This window comes from Desmodus rotundus, chromosome X, assembly GCF_022682495.2.
Source record: "Desmodus rotundus isolate HL8 chromosome X, HLdesRot8A.1, whole genome shotgun sequence".
In the NCBI taxonomy this organism is placed as follows: domain Eukaryota; kingdom Metazoa; phylum Chordata; class Mammalia; order Chiroptera; family Phyllostomidae; genus Desmodus; species Desmodus rotundus.
The window spans coordinates 8237518-8261526 of record NC_071400.1 but is presented as its reverse complement, the minus strand read 5'-3'; the positions used below and the strand labels follow the sequence as shown (position 1 = coordinate 8261526).

Genomic DNA, 24009 nt, shown 5'->3' with positions numbered 1-24009 from the left:
TTTCCTGTTTGTATGTCAAATCTCCCTCTGCCTCTCTTTTTTCTCTGTCACTAGTTCTTATTTTTTTATCACTTTTTATTGTTGTACAAATACAGTTGTCTCCATTTTCCCACCACCACTTTCCCCCACCTCCCACCCTCAATCCAATCCTACCCCCTTTGGCTTTGTCCACGGGTCCTTTATACATGGTTCTTTGATGACTCTTTCCCTTCTTTCCCCGTTATCTCCCTCCCCCTTCCCCTCTGGTTACTGTCAGTTTGTTCTTTATTTCAATGTCTCTGGTTCTATTTTGCTTGTTTGTTTTGTTGATTAGGTTCCACTTATAAGTGAGATCACATGGTATTTGTCTTTCACCACCTGGCTTACTTAGCATAATGCTCTCCAGTTCCATCCATACTGTTGCGAAGGGTGGGAGCTCCTTTCTTTCTGCTGCATAATATTCCATTGTGTAAATGTACCACAGTTTTTTGATCCACTCATTTCCTGATGGGCATTTAGGTTGCTTCCAGAACTTGGCTATTATAAATTGTCCTGCTATGAACTTTGGGGTGCATAGGTTCTTTCGAATTAGTGTTTCAGGGTTCTTAGGGTATAGTCCCAGCAGTGGAATTGCTGGGTCAAAAGGCAGTTCCATTTTTAGTTTTTCGAGTAAATTCCATACTGCTTTCCACAGTGGCTGCACCAGTCTGCATTCCCACTAACAGTGCACTAGGGTTCCCTTTTCTCCACAACCTCACCAGCACTTATTGTTTGTTGATTTGTTTTTGATGGCCATTCTGACCAGTGCGAAGTGGTATCTCCCCTCTGCCTCTCTCATAAGAACACTTGCCATTACATTTAGGGCCTATCTTGATAATCTCCCCATCTCAAGATTTTTAACGTAAACATATCTGCAAAGTCCTACTTTTTTTTTTTTTGCCATATAAGGTACATTTGCAGGCCCTAGGAATTAGGATAGGGATAGCACTAGGGGTGAATTATTCAGCTTACCACAATCACCCTGGCAACAGTGTGTAGCAAAGATTGGAGGAGATAAGCGAGGAGATAGGGACATGTGCTAGAACACACAAATAATAATTTCAGGTGAAAGATGAGGAAGGCCTGAACTAAGAGAGTGGTTGTAGGGATAGAAGAGGAAACAAAATCTAAATATTTAGAAGGTAGATCAAGGGATCATAATAACCAATTAAATGTATGGGGGTAAGAAGTGGAAGAAGACTAGAATGATACCCAAGTTTCTGTTTTGGGTGCCTGGTTGTGCCGTTGTACCACTGACCAGGATAGGAAACAGGAGGCAGAGCACCATTGGAAGAAAGTCAGTCAGTACAGTTTTAGTCAAGTTGAGTTCAAGGTGAGAGGAGTCAGCTAAGCAACATAAGGGCCCAAGGCAGGCTCTGAGAGGTCATTGTTTTCTGATTCCTTTCATTATCAGTCATATAATATTTATTGATTACTTTCAAGGTACTGAACATAATAATATGTGGTCTATCAGTACTAAGATTGATTAGTGTGTCCTCAATAAATTCCCAAACAACTAGATAAACAGGAAGCATGAAACAAGAAAAAGTGAATGGCCCTGATCAGTGTGGCTCGGTTGGGCGTTGTCCTGCAAAGCGAGGGGTCACTGGTTCAATTCCCGATCAGGGCATGAGCCTGGGTTGCGGGTTCAGTTCCTAGTCAGGGCACATTTGAGAGGCATTTATGTCTGTCCCCCTCTCTTTCTCTTTCCCTTCCCCTCCCTCTAAAAAGAAATAAAATTTTATTTAAAAAATCAAACAAAAATGAAAAAGTGAATGGCCTGCTGTGCAAGACTGTTTTAAGAACTATAAGTGGATGTCACCGATGTTCAACATTGTACTAGAGGTTGTAGCCAGGAAAATTGGCAAGAAAAAGAAATAAGTTATCCAAAATGGAAAACAAGAATAAAACTATCTCTATTTGCAGATGACACGATCTTGTATGTAGAAAATCCTAAGGAAACCACTGAAAAAATGAGAACTAATAAACAAGTTAAGCAGAGTTTCAGGATAGAAGATCAATACACAAAACTCAATTGCACGCTGGCTGGTGTGGCTCAGTGGACTGAGTGCCAGACTATGAAACAGAGGGTCGCTGTTTCGATTCCTGGTCAGGGCACATGCCTGGGTTGCAGGCCAGGTTCCCTGGGGTGGGGAGCGCAAGAGGCAACCACACATTGATGTTTCTTTCCCTCTCTTTATCCTTCCCTTCCCCTCTGTCTAAAAATAAATAAATGAAATCTTTAAAAAAAAAGAAAATGTAAAGGTTATATTATTTTAAAAAACCTGAATTGCATTTTTGTACACTTGCAATGAACAATTTGAAAGCTAAAGTGAGGAACATTTACAATAACATGAAAGGGAATAAAATGCTTAAGAAGAAGTTTAACAAAAGAAGTCCAAAACTTATACTATGAAAACTACAAAATATTGTTGAAAGAAATTCAAGATGTAAATAAATGGACTTTGATTAATCAGATAACAGGGGTGAACAAGGATGTGGAGAAACTGGAACTCTGTTGATGGAAATATAAAATAGTGCAGCTAGCCCTGGCTGGTGTGGCTCAGTGGATTGAGTGGCAGCCTGCGAACCAAAGGGTTGCCAGTTCGATTCCCAGTCAGGGCACATGCCTGGGTTGCAGGCAAGGTCCCCAGCTGGGGGCATGTGAGAAGCAACCACACATTGATGTTTCTCTCCCTTTGTCTCTCTCCCTTCTCCTCTCTCTAAAAATAAATTTAAAAATCTTAAAAAAAAATAAAACAGTGCAGCTACTTTGGAAGACAATCTTTAGAAGACAGTCTGGCAGTTACTCAAACAATTATAAACGTGAAGTTACCAGACCCTGGCTTGGTAGCTCAGTTGGTTAGAGAGTTGTCCCAATACACCAAAGTTGTGGGTCCAATTTCCAGTCAGGGCACATACAAGAAGCAACCAATGACTGCATAAATAAGTGGAACAACAAATCAATGTTTCTCTCTCAACAGTAAAAAAATAAACGCAAAGTTACTATATGATCCAGAAATTCCACTCTTCATTATCCAAGAAAACTGAAAACCTGTGTCCCCATAAAAACTTGTATATGTGAATGTTTATAGCAGCATTATTCAAAATAGCCAAAAAGGTACATCAACTAATGAATTATTAAACAAATAATGGTATATCCATACAATGGCATATTATTCAGCTGTAAATCGGACTGTAGTTTCGATCCATGCTACAACATGGATGGGCCTTCAAAACATTATGCTAAGTGAAAAAAGCCAGTCACAAAAGACCACATATTCTGTGATTTAATTTATAAGAAATGTCCAGAATAGGTGAATCTATAGAGACAGAAAGTGGAATAGTGCTTGCATAGGCTGGGTGGGGGGGGGTGGGGAGATAGGAGAAGATAGCTAAAGGGTATGGATTTCTTTTTAAAAAAAAATATTTTACTTTACTAATTTTTAGACTGAGGGAACAGTGGGGAAGGGAGGGAGAAAGAGAAGGAGAGGAACATCAATGTGTGGTTGCCTCTCCTGCACCCCTAACTGGGGACCTTGCCTGCCACCCAGGCATGTGCCCTGACTGGGAATCGAACTGGCGACCCTTTGGTTTGCAGGCTGGCGCCGAGTCCACTGAGCCACACCAGACAGGGTTAGCTGAACTTCTGTGGAGTAAATTGAAATATGTTGCCTTCAAAACTGGGAGAGATGTTTGGACAGGACAGAGTGAATGTTGAAGAGTGGAGAATAGTCAGAATCACACTAATAAGTCAGACTGGCTGATAAGGACAAATAGGTGCCTTTTCACCTATCCTTCTTTTCACCTTCCACTTATCTTTCTTTTTAAAGATAAAGATAAAGACTCCCTGTTTTTACCTGCCTGCCTTTGCTTTCCTCTTGTTTCCCTCTCATTCTCTCCTTATTAGGCCTTATATTATAGAAGTATTGCTACAATTTGATATCATTGGGGCTTTCCCCCTTTGTCTCCTTTATTCATCTGCCCACTTATTCATTCAATAAATATTTATTGAGTATCTATCAGGGACTATACTAGATGCCGGAAATAGAAATGAATAAGAAGTGGTCCCCATTGCTGAGGAGTTCACAGGCTAGCATTTTCCCAGTGTTTCCCCGAGTGCATATTTCCCTGTTCTTCACTTCAGGGTACTTCAGAATGCTATAAAACATTAAATAAGAACACACGTTTTGTAACTGCCCCTTTGTACTGCTTTTTAATTTAAATGTTTTATTGTTTATGTTATTACAGTTGTCCCAATTTTTCCCACTTTGCCTCCCTCTACCCAGCCCACCCCCCACTCCCACACGAATCCCCACACTGTTGTCCCTGTCAGTTTGTACTTCTTAATCCCTTCATCTTTTTTTACTCAGTTCCCCCAGTCTCCCCTCCTGTCTGGCAACCATCAGCTTGCTCTCTGTGTCTATGAGCTTGTTTCTGTTTTGTTTGTTTATTTTGTGTTTTAGACTTCACATATACGGTATTTGTCTTTCTCTGTCTGACTTATTTCACTTAATACCCTCTAGTCACGGGGATGTAAAGTGCAGTATAGGGAATATAGTCAATAATATTGTAATAACTATGTGTGGTGTCAGGGGGGCACTAGACTTATCAGGGGGACCACTTTGCAAGTTGTATAAATGTCTAACCACTAGGCTGTGCACCTGAAACTAATATAATATTGAATGTCAAATGTAATTGAAAAATAAAAAAAAAATTACAAAAGAATCCATGTCTTTCCAGAGTGAGTTTTAAAGAGTGAACCTTACTCTAATCAATGACTTCTGAACAGTAGCTCCATTTGTTTGACCACGTTATGTGTAGACTTGCCTGTCATGAGAAAATGAAAGTTTGACATCCAGCAGTAATTAGTTAAAGTATGGAGCATTCAAATGCTAGAACAATATACAACCATTGCAACTGTGTTATAGAACCTATTGTACAAGATAATTCCAATTTTGTAAAAAAATACGCATACAAAAAAAGACTGAAAGGATATACATCAAAAAGAGCAGTGGTTATGCCCTGACTGGCATGGCTCAGTGGGTTGGGAATCATTTGGCGAAACCAAAGGTTGCTAGTTCAAATCCCAGTCCAGGCATATGCGTGGGTTGCAGGCCAGGTCCCCAGTGAGGGGCGCTCAAGAGGCAACCACACGCTGATGTTTCTCTCCCTCTCTTTTTCTCTCCCTTCCCCTCTCTAAAAATAAATAAAATCTTTAAATGAAAAAAGAGCAGTGGTTATTTCCAAGTCTAATAGGTAGGATATAAGTGATTATTACTTTTTTCTTCAGATTTTCCATGCTTTCCAAAATTTTTACAATGAACATTTATTTATGTTTTTGGAATTAGAAAAATATATATAAGCCCTGGCTGGTATGGCTCAGTGGATTGAATGATGGCCTGCGAATCGAAATGTTGCTGGTTCGATTCCAGGTCAGGGCACATGCCTGGGTTGCGGGCCAGGTCTCCATTTGGGAGCACTAGAGGCAACCAATCAATGTATCTCTCACACATCGATGTTTCTCTCCCTCTCTTTCTCCCTCCCTTCCACTCTCTCTAAAAATAAATAAATAAAATCTAAAAAATAAAAAATGAAATGAAAGGGTTCTCTCAATGTAACAAACAACTGGAAACCTACTTTTTTAAAAAAAGATTTTATTTATTTATTTTTAGAGAGCGGAAGGGAGAAAAGAGGGAGAGAAACATCAATGTGTTCTTGCCTGGGGGGGGGACCTCCCCCCCACACTGGGGACCTGGTCCACAACCCAGGCATGCGCCCAGACTGGGAATTGAACCGGTGACCCTTTGGTTCACTGGCTGGTACTCAATCCACTGAGCCACACCAGCTAGGGTTGTTTTCTTTTTTTTTTTTTTAAGATTTTATTTATTTATTTTTAGAGAGGTGAAGTGAAGGAGAGAGGGAAACATCGCTGTGTGGTTGCCTCGCGCACGCCCTCTATTGGGGACCTGGCCAGCAACTCAGGCAGGTGCCCTAAACTGGGAATGGAACCAGAAAAATTTTGGTTTGCAGGCCCAGGCTCAATCCACTGAGCTACACCAGCCAGGGCCAGGGCTGTTTTCTTATCTCTTTTTAAAGATGAGAAAACTAAGACCTGGTGACTTGACAAGTGACTTGTCCAAAGTCAACTGGCTAAAAAGTGGGCAGAACTGAGACTAGAATCCTGGGTTTTCTCTCCAGGACCCAGCCAGTTTCATGCAACCACGCTACTCTGAATTATTAATATACCATTAAACCCCCCTTAGACCGTCTCACCTCAACTTGAAACCAGGCATTCTCCATAATCAGAGTGTCCAAGGATCCAAGCATGTGTTGAGAAGGGTAGGCAATATACAAAAGAAAGAGGTATTCCAACTGTGAAGGAATAAATTGAAAACGCAAAGGGAGAAACAGGGACACAGAAATAAGCAGAAGGTGGGAGATAGGTACACAGAATACCGGTTAAGATAAAGAGAAAGCTAATGGGGACATCTGCAGTAGTGTCAACAATAAAAAATAAAGAAAAAAGATAAAGAGAAAGCTGAGTTTGGGAAAACTCTTGGTTTTATCTTTGTGTATAAGAAGAGAGCAAAGATAACCTCAAGGCCTTGTGGGGAGTTAGGGAGGATAAGGTTTCTGGGAAAGTGAATGAGACAAGGGAGGATACAACTCCCAGGACTGTAAGGCTAGGAAAGGCTTAGTGTGGGAAGGAAGAAAGGCCCAGAGCAAAGAGGCAGGCTCAAGTAAGCACTGGACACCAAACCTTCTTGTTCCTAAATCTGTTCCAAGACTCCACTCTAGCCTGAGTCTCCACTAGTACCTCAGATACTAAATGCTCGTCAGCCCTTAGGCGTTGGAGGAGGAAGCTGGGGTGCGGGGATTGTAAAGTGCTCAAACTACAATGGGGACTGAGACTGGATCCTGACACACATTTTTTAAAGCCAGTAGGCCTAATGCTGGTGCCCCTACCCTCCCATCCCACTTTAGCCTCAACCTCAGCCACACCCACATGCTAAGGACCTTCCAGGAGGGACGCGAGTGTGTGCGTGCGCGTGCGTGCTCGTGCATATGAGAGGCAGAGAGACTGAGACCAAGACAAAAAGAGACCCAGAGAGAGAGATTACGCGCCTGGGAGAGGGTGGGTTGGCGGTGGGGGGGGGGGGGGGAAGGGATCGACCGGGACGGAAAGAAAGAGGGAGGGAGAGAGAAAGAGGCAGGGAGAGGCAGAGAGAGAAAGGAGGAAGGAGACCTACCAGCCTTGGTGAGGAAAACTACTGAAGAGATAACGCAGGGTGCCCCTGCAGGAAGACTCATGGAGAAGATCCCAGAACTTACCCTAAGACCCTTGAGGGAGTGAGGGGGGGGGTGTCTTTGCAGGACCTGGTTTTGGAGTCGTCGGGCAGTAACGGTTACTGCAGAGGCGTTGTCACTGAGCCAGAGCCATTTAACCCGCCCTGGGTAGCTGGAGTGCAATCTTAAGACACCCCACAACTATGACTCTCAGAATGGTTGGGGGGGCCCGAGGCTGCAGACAAGGGGAGGAGGGGCACGTGAGGGCTGGGTCCCTGCCTCCCCCCACCCTCTGCTGTCACTCATTACCCCAACAGTCGCCCAGGGGGCGGGCCCCGGAGAGGTGGGGTTGGGGGAAGGGTAATCTTGGCAGGCGCTTGCTGCATGGCGTAGGTAGGGACTGTTGAGGGGGGCGGACGCCGGGGGGTAGAACACGAGTGGGAAGCGAAGGGAGACACGGGGAGGGGGAGGGGACCGGGAACCATTTGAATGAGAGGAGGGGATCACGGGTAGAGTGGGCTCCAGGAGGTAGGGCGGGCACGGGTGTGAGGGGGGAGGGCAGACTCTTGAGCCAGGTAAGGGAAGCAGGTGCGTAGATCTGTTTTTTTGTGGGTTAGTGTACTCGGCCCCTCGGTGGGAAGGGGGTGCCGCCTTTCCCGGGGGCGGGCTTCAAAGCTCCAGAGCCTGTCTTTTCCTCTTCAACTAACGGGGCCCCGGGCGGGGGCTCAGGCTCCATCTCCAACAACTAGGCTCCACTCCGCAATTTCCAGGCGGCCACTGGGCTGGGAGTCTCGCGCCGGGGGCCGGCGCTGTCTCGCGAGCCCCCACCCGGAGTCAGCCAATGGGGTTGGTTTCTGGCACCGCCCGCCCGCCTGGTGCAGAGCGCTAGGCACCGTGAGGAGCGCTGCCATTTAAAGGGGCCGCGACCCCTGTCCCGGCTGCTGGGGAGGGAGGTGGAGAAGGAGCGCGGGGCCGTCTCTGTCTGCAGTTCTAGGCTTATAGCCGTTACACTAACCCTGCCGCAGGTAGGGGTCGGGCCTCATCAAGCCGAACCGAACCTGCAGGCGGGATCTCGCAGTAGCCGGGAGAGGGGGGTCTAAGGAGAGATCGTAGCTCCAAAATGTCTTCCTGTAAATGCCTGAGGTGGGGGGTGGGCAACAGGAGAAGGAGGACTGAGGGAGCGATAGGAAAGGGTGACGGGGCTGAGGAAGTGGGCGACCCTGAAAGGTAACTGGGGGGAGGGGTTAGGGAAGGCAATTTGTGGGGGCGAGGGAAGGGCTGAGGGGACAGTGCAGCGCGGGGAGGGGGAGTGGGGCCAGACAGGGTGGGTAGAGACTGGGGAGCTGAGGGGGCGCTAGTAGCGAGCGGAGGGGGTAGAAACTGAGACCGCGGGGGCGGGAAAGGCGCCTGGTGGCAAGGGCCCTTGGAGACTCTAATGGGGCGTTCAGCCCGAGTTGGGGGGGCCTACAGGTAAGGAGGGAGGGAAACTAGGAGTTGCAGTGGGGTGGCGGGGGCAGACGGGTGGGTAGAGCCCACGACTGCCCGGTGAGTGTGGGCGCAGGGCCAGGGTGGGGAACGCCTCTCCCCACAGGGGGCGCTGTTTGTGGTGGTGGTGGGGGGAGTGGTCATTTGGACCAAAGCCTGTGGAAGTGCTTGTCGTTTGCGGTGGGGGCTGTTCACGAGAAATCCAAGTGAATGATGGGGTGTGTCCCAGAGCCTATATAAGAAGGAATTCTGGCAAAGACCGCCTCTTCTGCCCCTTCTTCTACCCCTAATCTACAGCCCATATCCAGCCATCCTCATGGACCCCAGTGATTTCCCCAGTCCGTTTGACCCATTGACACTGCCAGAGAAGCCCCTGGCTGGAGACCTTCCAGTAGACATGGAATTTGGAGAAGATCTGCTGGAATCCCAGACTGCCCCAACTCGAGGATGGGCCCCCCCTGGCCCTTCTCCATCCTCAGGAGCCCTGGACCTGCTTGATACCCCTGCTGGCCTGGAAAAAGACCCTGGAGTCCTGGATGGAGCCACTGAGCTGCTGGGGCTGGGGGGGCTGCTCTATAAGGCCCCCTCCCCTCCAGAGGTGGACCATGGTCCTGAGGAGACCCTTGCATGGGATGCAGATCAGACCCTAGAGCCTGGACCGGGGGGCCAGACCCCAGAGGTGGTGCCACCTGACCCAGGGACTGGGGCAAATTCCTCTTCACCTGAGGGGCTACTAGAACCTTTGGCTCCAGATTCTCCAATAACCCTTCAGTCCCCACATATTGAAGAGGAGGAAACCACCTCCATAGCTACAGGGAGAAGGGGCTCCCCTGGGCAGGAGGAAGAGCTTCCCCAAGGGCAGCCACAGAGCCCAAATGGCCCCCCCAGCCCTTCAGTGGGAGAGACTCTGGGGGATGGAATCAACAGTTCTCAGACCAAACCTGGGGGCCCTAGCCCCCCTGCACACCCTTCCTTACCAGGTAGGTTGCCTACTCAGCTGGAGAATCAAGGCTGGAGAGGGTGGGGGTGAGGAGGGGCTCCTGTGTGGGTTTGGGGAAGAAGTGGGGAAGGAAGGTGAGGGTGGAGAGATAGGAGGGATGTGTATGCAGAAGGAGTTGGGGGTTTGGAAGGGAGAAGTGCGGGTGGTGAAGAAGATGAGGGGAGGTGGGAGTGGGGGAAGCTTAGCTGCTGTGGGGGAGGAATAAGGGTGAGGTTTCAGGGGGTAGGTTAGTGGGTTTGGTGGGAGAGGTTCCTTTATTTATTTATTTTTTAACCCAGGTGGGTTTTTGGTACCAGGTCCTTCCTTCAGGATTTGAGGAGGACTCCAGGCTTCTTGGTTCTAAGATTTTTCCAGCTGTTTTGTTTTAAACAAGAGCGGGGGTTCTGGGTTTGATGAATGATGACTAGGTTGTGGAGCCAGCAACAGCATCGCGAATTCAGGGGAATGGTGGCAATGCAGGGCCTGGGATTGAGTCTCTGATCGGAGAGGGACAGCCTAGACTTGGAGAGGCTCTCATTCCCCCCTCCCCCGCCCCCGCTCCGTTTTGCCCAGCAGTGTGCCTCTGCCAGGCTATGACCGGGGTCTTAGCACTTACATAACCACCTGAGTCCAGGGGATGTACCCTGTCCCCTAGCTACTACCTTTGGGGAATTGCATTGGTTTTTTGTTGCAAAGCTAGACATTCTCAATGAAAGGTGTGTCACCTGTCTCCTCAACTCCCGGGGGATTGGGACAGAAAGCTGGTGGGAAGGGTGGGATCCCCGCCCCCCCCCACCCCCCGCCCCTGGAGAGTAGCTGCACCACCAACCTCCCCTTAGTGCAGAAGCTTGAGGTAACCCTGAGAGGGGCCCCAAGAAGCCACAGGCACTCGAGTTTTCCCTTTCAGTTTTGAGTAAGTTCTTCCCCAGGAATGGAGGCGGAGGTTAGGCCGGGGAGGGGAGGGGGTGTGAGGGCAGGCTGAAGATTCAGGCTGCTTTCTGCTTCCTTTGCAGGAGATGGCCTGACTGGGAAGGCGAGTGAGAAGCCGCCTGAGAGGGTGAGGGGGGAGGGGAGGGCAAGGAGTCTGGTTCCCCCTATAGCTCCGGGAAGGACAGACCCTTCATTTTCCCTCCCAGATGTTGTTCTATGGAGGGGGTGTGTGAGGAGGGTTAGGAGGAGGGAGGGAGCTCTTGTGTCTCCTGCTTAAAGCGACGTCCAGCCTCCTTTTCTCCCCTCCTCCTACGGGCTGGGCCAAGGGTCCCTAGTCTCCCTTCCCCCTCCCATCTCTGTACCCCCCTAAAGGCTGTGCGAGTGCAGCTGGCCCTTCAGCCTGCCCCTGGTGTCAGCTTTCCTTCCCTCCCCATGTTTCCAAGGTGCAGAAGAGAAGCGAGCGCGTTAGAAGAGTAGAACCTCCAAAACCTGAGGTTGTGGATTCCACTGAGAGCAGTGAGTAGGACCTGAGGAAGTGTGACCCAGTGGGATGAGTGGGAAGTGGCCGCCATGGATCTCCTGGCTCCGTGCAGAGTGTGACGTGCCTCTTTCTGCTCTGGGTTGGCATGGGAACCAGGGGCAGTGGGGGAGATTGAAAACAAGAGCAGTGAGAATGGAGTTTCCTGTTTCAGCTCTGCCATCCCTGTCCTGAAGAATCTCCCCACTTAGAGCCCTCCCTGAGGGAGAGTGACATCAGTGGTTTGAGATACCGGTGTGATGGGGTGGGGGCAGGGAGAGTACAGGTAAGAACTCGGGGGATCCCAGGAGCAGCAGAGCTACCTGTTGGTCAGGGGATGGCTAGAGACCTGGTCCCAGAGCCTTTTCTCAAGGCCCCTCCCCCCTTCCTCAGTTCCAGTGTCAGATGAGGATTCTGATGCCATGGTAGATGACCCCAACGATGAGGACTTTGTGCCATTCCGGCCCCGGCGCTCTCCTCGCATGTCCCTACGTTCCAGCGTGGCCCAAAGGGCTGGGCGCTCCGCAGTGGGCACCAAGATGACTTGCGCGCATTGCCGGACGCCGCTGCAGAAGGGGCAGACGGCCTACCAGCGCAAGGGGCTGCCTCAGCTCTTTTGCTCCTCATCCTGTCTCACCACTTTCTCCAAGAAGCCATCGGGCAAAAAGACCTGCACCTTCTGCAAGAAGTACGTGAGGGTCCTGGAGTGTGGGGAGGGCTGGCACCAGGCCGGGAATAAAGGGGGAGACAGAGACTACGTTTGGCAAGAACCTAGTGGAACTGGGAGAGAGAGGTGATTTGGGTAGGGGGTCTGAGAGCATTTGGCTGTGTGGACACTGATCCCAGGGGAGGGGTGGAAGCTGATGAAATGAGTGAACATTCAAACCTGTTCCCACTTGCAGGGAAATCTGGAACACCAAGGACCTGGTTGTGGCGCAGACTGGTTCAGGAGGCTCCTTCCACGAGTTCTGCACGTCCGTCTGCCTCTCCCTGTATGAGGCCCAGCAGCAGCGCCCAATCCCCCAGTCTGGGGATCCTGCCGACGCCACTCGCTGCAGCATATGCCAGAAGACCGGAGAGGTGAGGAAGCTGGATGGGGGCTGATTTACAGAGCCTGGCCAGCCCTGGCCTGCCCCTGCCCTCCCGGGGCTGCGGGGGCCAGGCCCTGTGGAGGAGGGGAGTGGGGAGGAAAGGCAGCCATTGCGAGGGAGTGTATTCAAGGTTAGAGCGTCTCCAGGATGTGTGCAGCTGGCCTTCCTTGCCTCCCAGGACCTCACCATCAAGTCGGCAGCCTGATGTGCAGGTTGGGGGGTCCCTGGGCACAGTGTCTGCTGTGAAGGTCTAGGGTGAGGTGGGGCGGGCCATCCTTGCACCGGGGTGGGGTGGTGGTGGCCAGGCCTCGGCTCAGGGTGTGTGCGCGTGTGTGTGGCAGGTCCAGCATGAGGTCAGCAATGGCAGCGTGGTGCACCGGCTCTGCAGCGATTCTTGCTTCTCCAAATTCCGGGCCAACAAGGGACTGAAAACCAACTGTTGTGACCAGTGCGGGGCCTACATCTACGCCAAGACCGGGAGCCCTGGCCCCGAGCTGCTCTTCCATGAGGGCCAACAAAAGCGGTTCTGCAACACAACCTGCTTGGGGGCGTACAAGAAGGTGGGGCCGAGGGAGTAGTGCGTTAGAGGGCTGTGGAAGGGGGTGCGGTTCCTGGGTGATAAATAAAGGTGCCGGACGGGTCGAGGGCTGGGAGGAATAAAACAAATAAAGGGGGTTTCAATTGTATCTGTTATGTTTTATTTTTCGAAGTTTGGCTGGTGGATACACAAGCCTTTGTTATATCATCATCTACGCTTTTTTTGTATGCTTGAAATCTTTCATGTTTTCAAAATTTAAAAAATAAAGGTGAAGGGACAAATCCCGCCTCAGCCTCTCCTTCCCCATCCTCACAGAAAAACACACGTGTGTACCCCTGTGTCTGGTGCAAGACCCTGTGTAAGAACTTTGAGATGCTATCACATGTGGATCGTAATGGCAAGACGAGCTTGTTCTGTTCCCTCTGCTGCACCACCTCTTACAAAGTGAAGCAGGCAGGGCTCACTGGTAGGTGCAAAGCCCTCTTCTCTGAGACCCCTGCTGGCCTTCCTTCTACCCCTCCCACGCTCCCCTCTTTTAAAGTAATCCCTGCTGCCCGACCTCAGCCCCAACCACATCTTCCCGTGGATTTCCTGTTCCATCTCTGCACTGCCTTACACCTTCTGTGTGCGACCCCCACTTTCTCTCTCTCTCTCTCTCTCTCTCTCTCTCTCTCTCCCCCCCCTTTTCTCTCTATGCCCCAGGCCCTCCCCGACCCTGCAGCTTCTGCCGCCGCAGCCTCTCTGACCCCTGTTACTACAACAAGGTCGATCGCACAGTCTACCAATTCTGCAGCCCCAGCTGCTGGACCAAGTTCCAGGTACTTCAGACCCTGGACCAGGGACAAAGGGTGTGGCGCCGTAGAGAGGGTATGAGAATTGGGGTAGATAGGCCTGGGTGCAGCAAAGAACAAGCCCGACTGCCCCTCCCCACTACTACCACCACCACCACCACCACCACCACCACCACCACCACACACCCCTCTACCCCCTCCCTTACTTGTCTTCCTTCCCTCCAGCGCACAAGCCCTGAGGGGGGTATTCACCTGAGCTGTCACTACTGCCACAGCCTCTTCAGTGGCAAGCCCGAGGTCTTGGACTGGCAGGTAAGACCCCCACCCTGCCCACATGTTGCCACATGACCAGACATCTGTCTGAAGGGGTCCTTCCAGCTTAGCTCTCGCCTGAGCCAGATGTCAACAGCACTCTCCTCCCTGCCCTGTGACCCCAACCCAGGACCAGGTGTTCCAGTTCTGCTGCCGGGATTGCTGTGAGGACTTCAAGCGGCTTCGGGGTGTGGTGTCCCAGTGTGAGCATTGCCGGCAGGAGAAACTCCTGCATGAGAAGCTCCGGTTCAGCGGGGTGGAGAAGAGCTTCTGCAGCGAAGGTAAGGAAATGCAGAAGGGGCCAGAGGCCCTGGACCTTGCTGCCATGGAGACAATGGCAGAGAAAGGAAGAGTGCTCGGGATGCGGTCCTTGGGGCCAGGGCCTTGGGCTCAGGATGCTGTGTCCTTGTCCACCCTAAGGCTTTGGGGCCCTGGGGTGTGGGAGAGAGGTTTCAGGTGGACCGCCTTGAAAAGGTAGGGGGTCTCATGACCATGGAGGTCTCTGTGTCTCTGCACTCTTTCCAGGCTGCGTGCTGCTGTACAAACAGGACTTCACTAAGAAGCTGGGATTGTGCTGTATCACTTGTACTTACTGCTCCCAGACCTGCCAGCGCGGAGTCACTGAGCAGTTGGATGGTAGCACCTGGGACTTCTGCAGCGAGGACTGTAAGAGCAAGTACCTGCTGTGGTACTGCAAGGTAAGGGGGGCAGAAAGGGTGCAGAGGGCGGCAGGGAGCACGGGCTGGTGGGCCGTGGTCAGATGTAGGCTGATCTCCAGGGAGGGGGCTCCAGGTGATCCAGCTTCCAAGGGGAGCACCGTGACTTATCCCGAGCAAAGGGCCCAGCGTGCATGAGGCAGGCTGGTCTGACCTTCCTGTTGACGCCCTCAGGCTGCCCGGTGCCATGCCTGTAAGCGCCAGGGAAAGCTGCTGGAGACCATCCACTGGCGTGGACAGATCCGTCATTTCTGCAACCAACAGTGTCTGCTGCGCTTCTACAGCCAGCAGAACCAACCCAACCTGGACACCCAGAGCGGGCCTGAGAGCCTCCTGAACAGTGAGTCTCAGACACAGGGTGCACTCTGTTAGAATTGGCCTGGATTCTCTAATCCTGGGCTTGGGCCCTCTCTTCCTCTCTTGCTGTCATTTCATCTCTGGCCAGAGCTGCTGGTACTGTGCAGGTACTAGGTGGGGGAGTCTTGTTTAAAGGTTTCCAGCCCTAGCTGGTGTGGCTCAGTGGATTGAGCACCAGCCTGCAAACCGAAGGGTCGCCGGTTCAATTCCCAGTCAGAGCACGTGTGTGGGTTGTGGGCCAGGTCCCCAGTTGGGGGTGCACGACAGGCAACCACATACTGATGTTTCTCTCCCTCTCTTTCTCCCTCCCTTCCCTTCTCTCTAAAAATCAATAAATAAAATCTTTTAAAAAATAAAGGTTTCCAGAGCTAGGGGATAGGTACCCACCCAGGTGGGATGGGGCATGTTGGGGCTGCAGTTAGTTTTCGGAGGGAAGGAAGCATCAGCAGAAGCTCTACCTTCAGTGATACTGAAGACCATTGTCATTTCAAGAATGTCACCCTGGCCCCTCTGCCGCTCCAGGGGTGCGAACCTCCCGAGGGCCGTTCAATGGAAGAGCTCGGATGATGGGTTATTGGGGCAACTTAATCTTTTTCATTGTCCGTGGTAGCCAGGAGCAAAGGGTCTTTTTGACCACTGTTTCTGGGGCCTAGAGAAGACTAGACCTGGGGTGGTAAGGAGGACAGATTATAGACTTCCCATTCCCATTGGATGTCCCTCTTAAGGAAGCTTGCCTGGAACAGGCTGATGAAAACAGAGCTGGTTCCACAGAGGGAAACATTCATTTGTTTCAATCTATAGGTCAGTCTTCTGAGTCGAAGCCCCAGACACCCTCTCAAACCAAAGTGGAGAACAGCAGTACGGTGAAGACCCCCGAGGAAAGTGGGAATCTGGGCAAGGTCAGGGCAAAAGCCAAGGGGGAGGATGGTCCCAGAGGAGGGTCTAACAGTTGGTGGCACTCACATCCCTTGTCTGCAGATCCCTGTGAAGATCCGCTTGGCTCCCAATGCTTCTACCCCTCCTCCCCCCACACCGCCCCCAGCCACACCCCGCAAAAACAAAGCTGCCATGTGTAAGCCTCTGATGCAGAATCGAGGGGTCTCATGCAAAGTGGAGATGAAGTCCAAAGGGAGTCAGACAGGTGAGCCAGGGTGCCTGGACACCACAGGCTGTATTCCGCAGTTCTGGGCCTCCGGCCCTGTGCCTGGGAGCTAGCAGGGGGCATTTCTTCGATGGCTGGAGTATCATGGATATGGTTGTCCTAGAATCACAGAAGTGACTCTCCCTCTTTGATGCAAGAGTGGTTTCGTGACACTGAGCACGTGTTAGTGCATTGGGGAGGACAGGCAAGCATCGGGTCACGGGGCTCTGAGAAGACCCCTTTCTTGTTGGCAGAAGAGTGGAAGCCACAGGTGATCGTGCTGCCCATCCCAGTGCCCATCTTTGTGCCAGTGCCTATGCATCTGTACTGCCAGAAAGTCCCGGTGCCTTTCTCCATGCCCATCCCGGTAAGTTTCCCTTCCAGGACCACCCTGCCCCTGCCCCTCCCCCTTCCTCTCACCACCTGCCCCTCTCGTCCTCCTGCTTTGGTCTTGGCATTGAGCTGGGCCTCATGTCTCCAGGTGCCTGTGCCCATGTTCCTGCCCACTACCTTGGAGAGCACAGACAAGATTGTGGAGACCATTGAGGAGCTGAAGGTGAAGATCCCTTCCAACCCCTTGGAGGCCGACATCCTGGCGATGGCAGAAATGATAGCAGAGGCTGAAGAGTTAGACAAGGCCTCATCTGACCTTTGTGGTACGCCAGGGACAGCGGCGATGAGGGAATCAGGGCTCTACTAGTCTGTGTCTGCCTAAGGGGGTGGAGAGGGGTGACCTTGGGACCCAGTGGGCTGGGGGAATAGTGGGAATCGGCCCCCGAAAGCCTGTGAGGGAGCCAGGTGGGAGCAGCCAATTTCTCTGCCTCCCAGATCTTGTGAGCAACCAGAGTGCAGAGGGACTTCTGGAAGACTGTGACCTGTTTGGGCCAGCTCGAGATGACGTCCTGGCCATGGCTGTCAAGATGGCCAACGTCTTGGATGAGCCTGGGCAAGACTTGGAGGCGGACTTCCCCAAGAGTGAGTGGTGTTCGAGGCGTGCCCACTGAGTACAGTAGCATTGGTGCCATAAGGCAAGGAGTGTTTGTGGTGACCCTGAGCATGCCACTGACAAGTGCTTCTTGTGACCCAGCGACAAAAGGCTCGCACGGGGGAGTAGTGGCAGAGGTACCAGGGCAGGTGCATGATTTGACACTTGAGCCTTGTTTTGTCTTAACTGTGGGAAAACACATAACATGAAATTTACTGTTTTGACCACACTGGAGTGTGCAACTCGATAGTGATTGGAACTTTGTCATGCTTGTGAGTTTTGGCGTGTATGTGCCTCCGAGCACGTTCTGGGTCTGGCTTTGCTGGTTCCCACTGAGTGCGATTGAAGCTGTCTGGGAGGCTCTCCAGTCAGGTGTGCAAGTGGCAGGGGTGGGGCGGGCGGCCTACAGGGCTGGGATCTTAAACATTGGTCTGATTCCTTTCCCCTCTAACAGATCCTTTGGACATTAACCCCAGCGTAGACTTCCTCTTTGACTGTGGCCTGGTAGGGCCTGAGGACGTGTCTACAGAACAAGACCTTCCCCGGACCATGAGGAAGGTGAGGACTGGGGCCGCTGTGTCCACCAAACAGGGATGGAGGCTCAAAGGCCCACAGGGGAGGGGCACTTTTAGAGCCAAGTCAGCAGCTTTAAACTGACCTTCCGTGACCCACCTCCTTTTCCCACCTCCGTGAGTAGGAAGATACAGCTAAACTTTGCTCTTTTCCCAGTTCCCGAAGTCATCAGAGCCCTTCCGGGGGCTCTGGGTTACAGAAGCTCACTGCGCTCTGACAGCAGTCCCCTGTCCCCTGGTGGTAAACGCTGTCCTGACTCATTTTCATGGTGTCCCTGGCCTTACCTCCACCATCCACCCCTCCCTACTTCCTTTTCCTCTGTAGGGTCAAAAGCGCCTGGTACTTTCAGAGAGCTGTTCCCGGGACTCCATGAGCAGCCAGCCAAGCTGCACTGGACTCAACTATTCATACGGTGTCAATGCTTGGAAGTGCTGGGTGCAGTCGAAATATGCCAATGGGGAAACCAGCAAGGGTGATGAGCTGCGCTTTGGCCGTATGTACCCAGGGAAGGAAGGGGAGGGATGGGGGAGGAGGGGGTGGGGTAGGGGAAGGGGGGCCAGGGCAGTGATTCAGCTGAAGATGTCTGGGAGTGATAAGGCTGTGATCACTTAAGGGTGTCCTGTGAACACGGGGAGGAGTTGCGGAATAAGGGCCGATGCTGTCTAGGTTTCCAGGCTTAGGGCTCTTTCGGTCATTGGTGGTGTGTTCCAGGGCGGGACATCACTGGGGGATGAAGGAGTTAGTGGTGGAGCTAAATGAAAATGTCTGTGTGAAGTTTTCGTAACCCTGTCCACCTCCGCTACATATCACTGCAGCCAAACCTATGCGTATCAAAGAAGACATTCTGGCGTGCTCAGCTGCTGAGCTCAACTATGGCCTGGCCCAGTTTGTGAGGGAAATCACTCGGCCCAACGGTGAACGATATGAACCTGACAGTATCTACTATCTGTGTCTCGGCATCCAACAGGTACGCCTTGCACACCACCTCACGTGCCATCACTCGCAACACATTAGCGTAGCAGGCAAGGTCCCACCAGAATTGATTCTGTCCTACTCCCTGTTCCTCATCTTGTGTGCCACCCTGAGCGGGCAGCCTTTCATCTCCTCCTCCAGGCAGGACAACTTATGTCGATATTCCTCTAGAATCAAAGCTGTGTGCCAGGACCCTTGGCCAAGGAGCAGTCTTCATTGCACCCTCTCTGGGGCCCCCTTTTTAAAAAAGATGTATTTATTTATTTTTAGACATAGGAGAAGGGAGGGAGAAAGAGAGGGAGAGAAACATCCATGTGTGGTTGCCTGTCGTGCATCCCCAGGTGGGGACCCGGCCCACAACCCAGGCATGTGCCCTGACTGGGAATCGAACCAGCAACCCGTTGGGTTGCAGGCCGGTGCTCAATCCACTGAACCACACCAGCCGGGTCTCTGGGTCTCCTTTGTAATCCTCAAACCCGTTCTAGACAGGGATGGATGGGTAGAGCTGGGCTCCTTGGGTGGTGGGGCTACGTGTAGTTCTCACTGGGAGAGGTCAGCCATGCATTGTTATCTGACAAGGGCTCTGGGCTTGTGGAGAACCAGCTGTGACACATCTCCTCCAAGCCTCCTCCTCTTCCAGCGAGGCCTTGGCACCGCCCACTTGCAGGCATACCTGGGGGGAAGCACTCTGGGTCATGCACTCAAGCAGCTGTTTCTCACCATCTCCGAATTGCCAAGGTCGCCTTGCCCAGGGCCTTTGACATTACTGTCTTTCCCCGCCCCCCCTCTAGGGCCTAGAGTCTAGCTTTATGTGTGTCTCTTTTTCCTCCTCCAGTACTTGCTGGAAAATAATCGAATGGTGAACATTTTCACGGACCTTTACTACCTGACTTTCGTTCAAGAACTCAACAAATCTCTGAGCACCTGGCAGCCCACACTCCTCCCCAACAGTAAGGCACAGGGACTTTGCGAACCCCACGCCCTTTCCTCCATTCTTCAGACACACCATCCCAAGAGTCCCAGGCTGGTCGGTCTGGACACTCTTCACAAAGGGTCCAAGGGCAGGAGCATGTACCTGGGAACCTCGAGGTTTAGAGCTGGAGGACGCAGAGCCCTTGTCCTCGAATATGAGGAGGGGGAATCCAGACTTGGGTCTGAACAGTATTTCTGGGACCACAAAAGTTGGCCCGAGTTTGAGTGGTAATTGCAAAACAAAAGTTGTGGGACTCCCCCAAGTTTATATCTACCTGCCTGTGACCTCAGGGTGCCGAGGGAAGCTCCAAATGCAGATGGGAACTATATATATATATATAAAAAAAAAACCCATCCAGTCCTACTGTGTGCCAGGGTTTCATACACAATGGTCACTTACTGAACGGAGGTGCTGATGTGTGGGCGGAGGTCTGGGATCAGAAGTAGCTGGGCTCGGGGAGGGGCTCGCTCCTGACCAGCCTCTCCTGCTTCACCATTGCAGACACGGTGTTCTCCCGCGTGGAGGAAGAGCACCTCTGGGAGTGTAAGCAGCTGGGGGTCTACTCCCCCTTTGTCCTTCTCAACACCCTCATGTTCTTCAACACTAAGTTTTTTGGGCTGCAGACAGCGGAGGAACACATGCAGCTCTCGTTCACCAACGTGGTGCGGCAGTCCCGCAAGTGCACCACGCCCCGGGGCACCACCAAGGTGGTGAGCATCCGCTACTACGCTCCCGTCCGCCAGAGGAAAGGGCGAGGTATGAGGCCGCTCCCTCCTTTCCTTGCCCTCCTCTGCTGTCCCCTCCCATGTCCCACGCTAACTGCCAGGTTGGCCCTCTCCTTTGTCTTTTTCCTTCCCTCTCCTTCCATTCCTTCCATTCCTTCCATTCCTGTGTTTGCAGAACAGGTAAAAACAGCCAGTCCTTCAATCTGATGGGCAGTGGCTGTTGCGTAAACAGAAGGTCACCCAGCTGTCTGCTTCCCTCCTTTCCTCATTGCAAGGCACTTTGGGAGTGGACAGGTGGGAGGCTGTTGGGCGTGTTCCAGGCTGTGGGAGAGAGCTGAGGGAGAGAGCTGACAGGATGAAGAACAGTCTTTCCGTGGGTCTTTGCTGTTGGACGTAACAGGAACTGCACCTGGGTTTCCGTTCTGGCCCTGAAATCCTGACCCATCTGAGTGCAGTTCCCAGGACCCCCTTCTCTGGACTTGAGCCTCTGCCTGGATTAGTGTGGTTAGTGTACTGGGGGTTTGAGGCCATTGTGGTTTCTCTATCCCAGAAGGCACCCGGGTCTGTTCTGTCACTTGGTGTGTGCACAACTTCTGACATCACCTTTAGGAGATCAACTTGGGGAGGATTGTAAAGCCAGACTTTTTAACAGTGTGAATGGAGTGGGGGAGGGCACGATGCAGAGCAACAGCCCTGGTTGGTGGGGGTGGGGAGACTGACTGGCTCTTCTGTTGCCTTTAAGATTTTATTTATTTATTTTTAGAGACAGGGAGGGAGGGAGAAAGAGAGGGAGAGAAACATCAATGTGTGGTTGTGTCTCATGCACTCCCACCTGGGGACCTAGCCCACAACCCAGGCATGTGCCCTGAGTGGGAATCGAACCGATGACCCTTTGGTTTGCAGGCTGGTGCTCAATCCACTGAGCCACACCAGCCAGGGCTGTTGCCTTTTTTTATTTATGAGCCTGTATTGTATGTCCTGAAGCCTTCCCACTGTGCCCTGAACTGTGCATTTAGAGTGGCTTGTTGAGGCTGTGCCTTTAGCTAGTCTGGCTTGTTTGCCTCCTCACAGACATGGGTCCCGGGAAACGGAAGAGAGAAGACGAAACCCCAGTCTTAGAGCAGCGTGAGAACCGCATGAATCCCCTCCGCTGCCCTGTCAAGTTCTATGAATTCTATCTCTCAAAATGGTGAGTGGGTAGGTGAGCAAGGGTGGCATTCGCATGGGGACCCTAGGGATCTACTTTGACTTGGTAGTGACCTGTCCCACCCCCACCACCATTGCAGTCCTGAAAGCCTCCGGACTCGCAACGATGTGTTCTACTTGCAACCTGAGCGGTCTTGCATCGCCGAGTCGCCTCTCTGGTACTCTGTGATCCCCATGGACCGAAGCATGTTGGAGAGTATGCTCAATCGCATTCTGGCTGTGCGTGAGATTTATGAGGAGCTGGGACGTACTGGGGATGAAGACCTGGACTGATCCCACGTGCCCTCGGTATCCATCTTTCACACCAATGTCTGGCCTGTGACCACGTCCCCAGGGCGACTGGCCCAGGCACCAATGCTACTCATTCTGAAGGGCCGCGACTGCCCTTTTCTACTCATCCATTCCCTGCCGTCCCTAGGAACCCCCGGCTTCTACCTTCTTCCATACCACTTGACAACCACGGGGCCCCAGTCGTCTGTACTCGGGGGCTGGACTCCCAGTGATAGGCAAAAACCAGTGAGGCCATTTTCTTGATGCTTCAGAGTGAACCCCTTCTCCTGGGGCCAGACTCTGGATGGAGCGTTAATAGCTCTGGTGATCCTGTTGGCTTTGGGTTTCCTGACCCATCCCACATAGGTAAAGCCCCTTGTTCCTAGGTTTGGCCAGGGGAAGAACCCAGCTGCCTTCTCTGCCCTGTGCCCGCTCCCTTCTCTACGCTTCCCCAGTACCATGCTAAAGGGGCTTGTATGAAAGATGTGAAAGAAACTCGGAAAGTAATGAGGTGGACCATTTACCTAAAACACACAGCTGAGACACTCTTCCCCTCCCGTGAGATAACTGGTTGTTGGAACCCCCTGGCCACCTCGTTCCCCCTCCCCACTCCTGCAAGCACCAGATCAACTTCCAAATGCTTTCTTTTCTTCAGAGGCAGAGAATGACTAAGTATGGAGAGCAGACTTCTGTCCCCTTGGTTTATGTGTTTGTCTCTCTCTGCCATCCTAGGTTGGCATGAGCCATGTGTCAACATGCTTATCCCCCTTCCGTCTCTGCTTCCCTTTAGTTCAATGGACGCAGTTCCCAAGGCAAAAACTACCTTCTGACTTGGGTTGGGGCTGGGTTCCCCACTCTTGTCCTTCCCCCATCATCAGAGCCAGGCCAAGCCTAGGGGGGCCCTGGGTCATGCAGGGTGGGGGTCTGTGGTTTGAGGATAGAGAGGAGCTGTGGGCCTGGGTCCTGCCTGCCCCCCACTACCTACATGGGTTTTCTCTCTTCTCCATCTTGCCTTCATAGTTTCAGAAAACTATTAGTGTCCGGCAAAAAGGGTGCCCAGTTCTTTTCCTGTTGGCTTTGCTGTTCCCCAGCCTCCTTTTTGTGTTTTTATAACTGTCACCAGTTTAGCCACTGTTTAAATTGTATATATTGTTCTGAGGTGCCTGGCCCGTCCCTTCAGTGAGCCATGCCCGCCCTTGTGTTGTAGTGAGAAGCTGTTGTCACGACTAACCTTCTGTCTCTGGAATTGTTTGTTTCAAATAAAGAGTTAAAAATTGTCTTCTGCCTCTCCTGGGGGAGGGAGAACAGTGTTTGGAGGGCGGAGGGATATGTGGGAGCCATTCTAAATGACTTCAGACCTCAGACCTCGTAAGACGTGAAGAAGTGAAATGTCCCACCTCCATTTGACAGTCATTTTTTTACCTACCTCACTGAATGAATCCATTAGGAATAGGGTCCTTTTTATAAAGTTTCCAGCCAGCTAAGGGAAAAAAGTCTTCCACAGCTCTCTGTTAAGGACCTACTATGTTTAAGGACCTAGATTCAGAGAAGACAAAGGTTAATTAGACCATGATACTATCCCCAGCAGGTTCCCAGGCTAGGGGGGAGATGGGCTGGTACGAGGTCAGTTGTAAGAGGCAGAAAGAAATTCTCTAGTGCTGTGGGAGAACAGAGGATAAGAAACTCATTTTAAGTTTATAGGGAGGTTTTGTGCGAGTTCTCTGAGGGAGGTGGCATTTGACCTGGGCCTCAGAGTAAGTGGAAGTGGGTGGGGACCAACAAAATTAAAGGCTGAGATTTTCCAACCAGGGAATTAATTACAGGACTGGATTGTGTTGCTTCAGAGAGGAGATCCCTAGAACAATGTGAAGGACTGAAGGCTAGGAGATCATTGAAAGGAGTGTGGCTGAGACGGGGTGGGGGTTTCGGTGGGGCTGTGGGGAAAAGAGAATAGCTTCAGATGAGTTTCAGACATTGCCGTTCCAGTCTGCAGGATCTGGGGGAGAGGGAGGAATTGTACCGGAAGTCTGAATCCCATGTTTTCATTGGGAGAGAGATGTAAGTTGGAAAATGGGCAGGGTTTTGTTTTTTGTTTTTGGGTTTTTGTTTTGTTTTTTGGGGGGCTGGCAAGTGGGAAGAG

At 51.7% G+C, this 24009-nt stretch overlaps 1 protein-coding gene across 3 annotated transcripts; it reads left to right on the top strand.

The window, feature by feature from the left end:
• The first annotated feature begins 7622 nt into the window (after positions 1 to 7622).
• ZMYM3 (zinc finger MYM-type containing 3) lies at positions 7623 to 23148 on the top strand. Of its 3 annotated transcripts, none has more exons than XM_053917352.1 (25): positions 7623 to 7701; positions 9091 to 9773; positions 10786 to 10829; positions 11146 to 11218; positions 11613 to 11907; positions 12122 to 12299; positions 12652 to 12870; positions 13164 to 13314; positions 13551 to 13666; positions 13865 to 13951; positions 14082 to 14232; positions 14477 to 14649; positions 14842 to 15007; positions 15826 to 15923; positions 16003 to 16165; positions 16420 to 16532; positions 16647 to 16821; positions 16994 to 17140; positions 17605 to 17708; positions 18048 to 18216; positions 18539 to 18690; positions 19531 to 19645; positions 20170 to 20424; positions 21465 to 21582; positions 21680 to 23148. In XM_053917352.1, the coding sequence occupies exons 2-25, from the start codon at positions 9110 to 9112 to the stop codon at positions 21870 to 21872; spliced, it is 4119 nt and encodes a 1372-aa protein (XP_053773327.1). In that variant the 5' UTR covers positions 7623 to 7701; positions 9091 to 9109; the 3' UTR covers positions 21873 to 23148. The 3 variants fall into 3 exon arrangements, with proteins under 3 accessions (XP_053773327.1, XP_053773328.1, XP_053773326.1); XM_053917353.2 differs by lacking the exon at positions 7623 to 7701 and adding an exon at positions 8173 to 8333 and having other exon boundaries at positions 11152 to 11218; XM_053917351.2 differs by lacking the exon at positions 7623 to 7701 and adding an exon at positions 8175 to 8333.
• Positions 23149 to 24009: the final 861 nt, after the last annotated feature.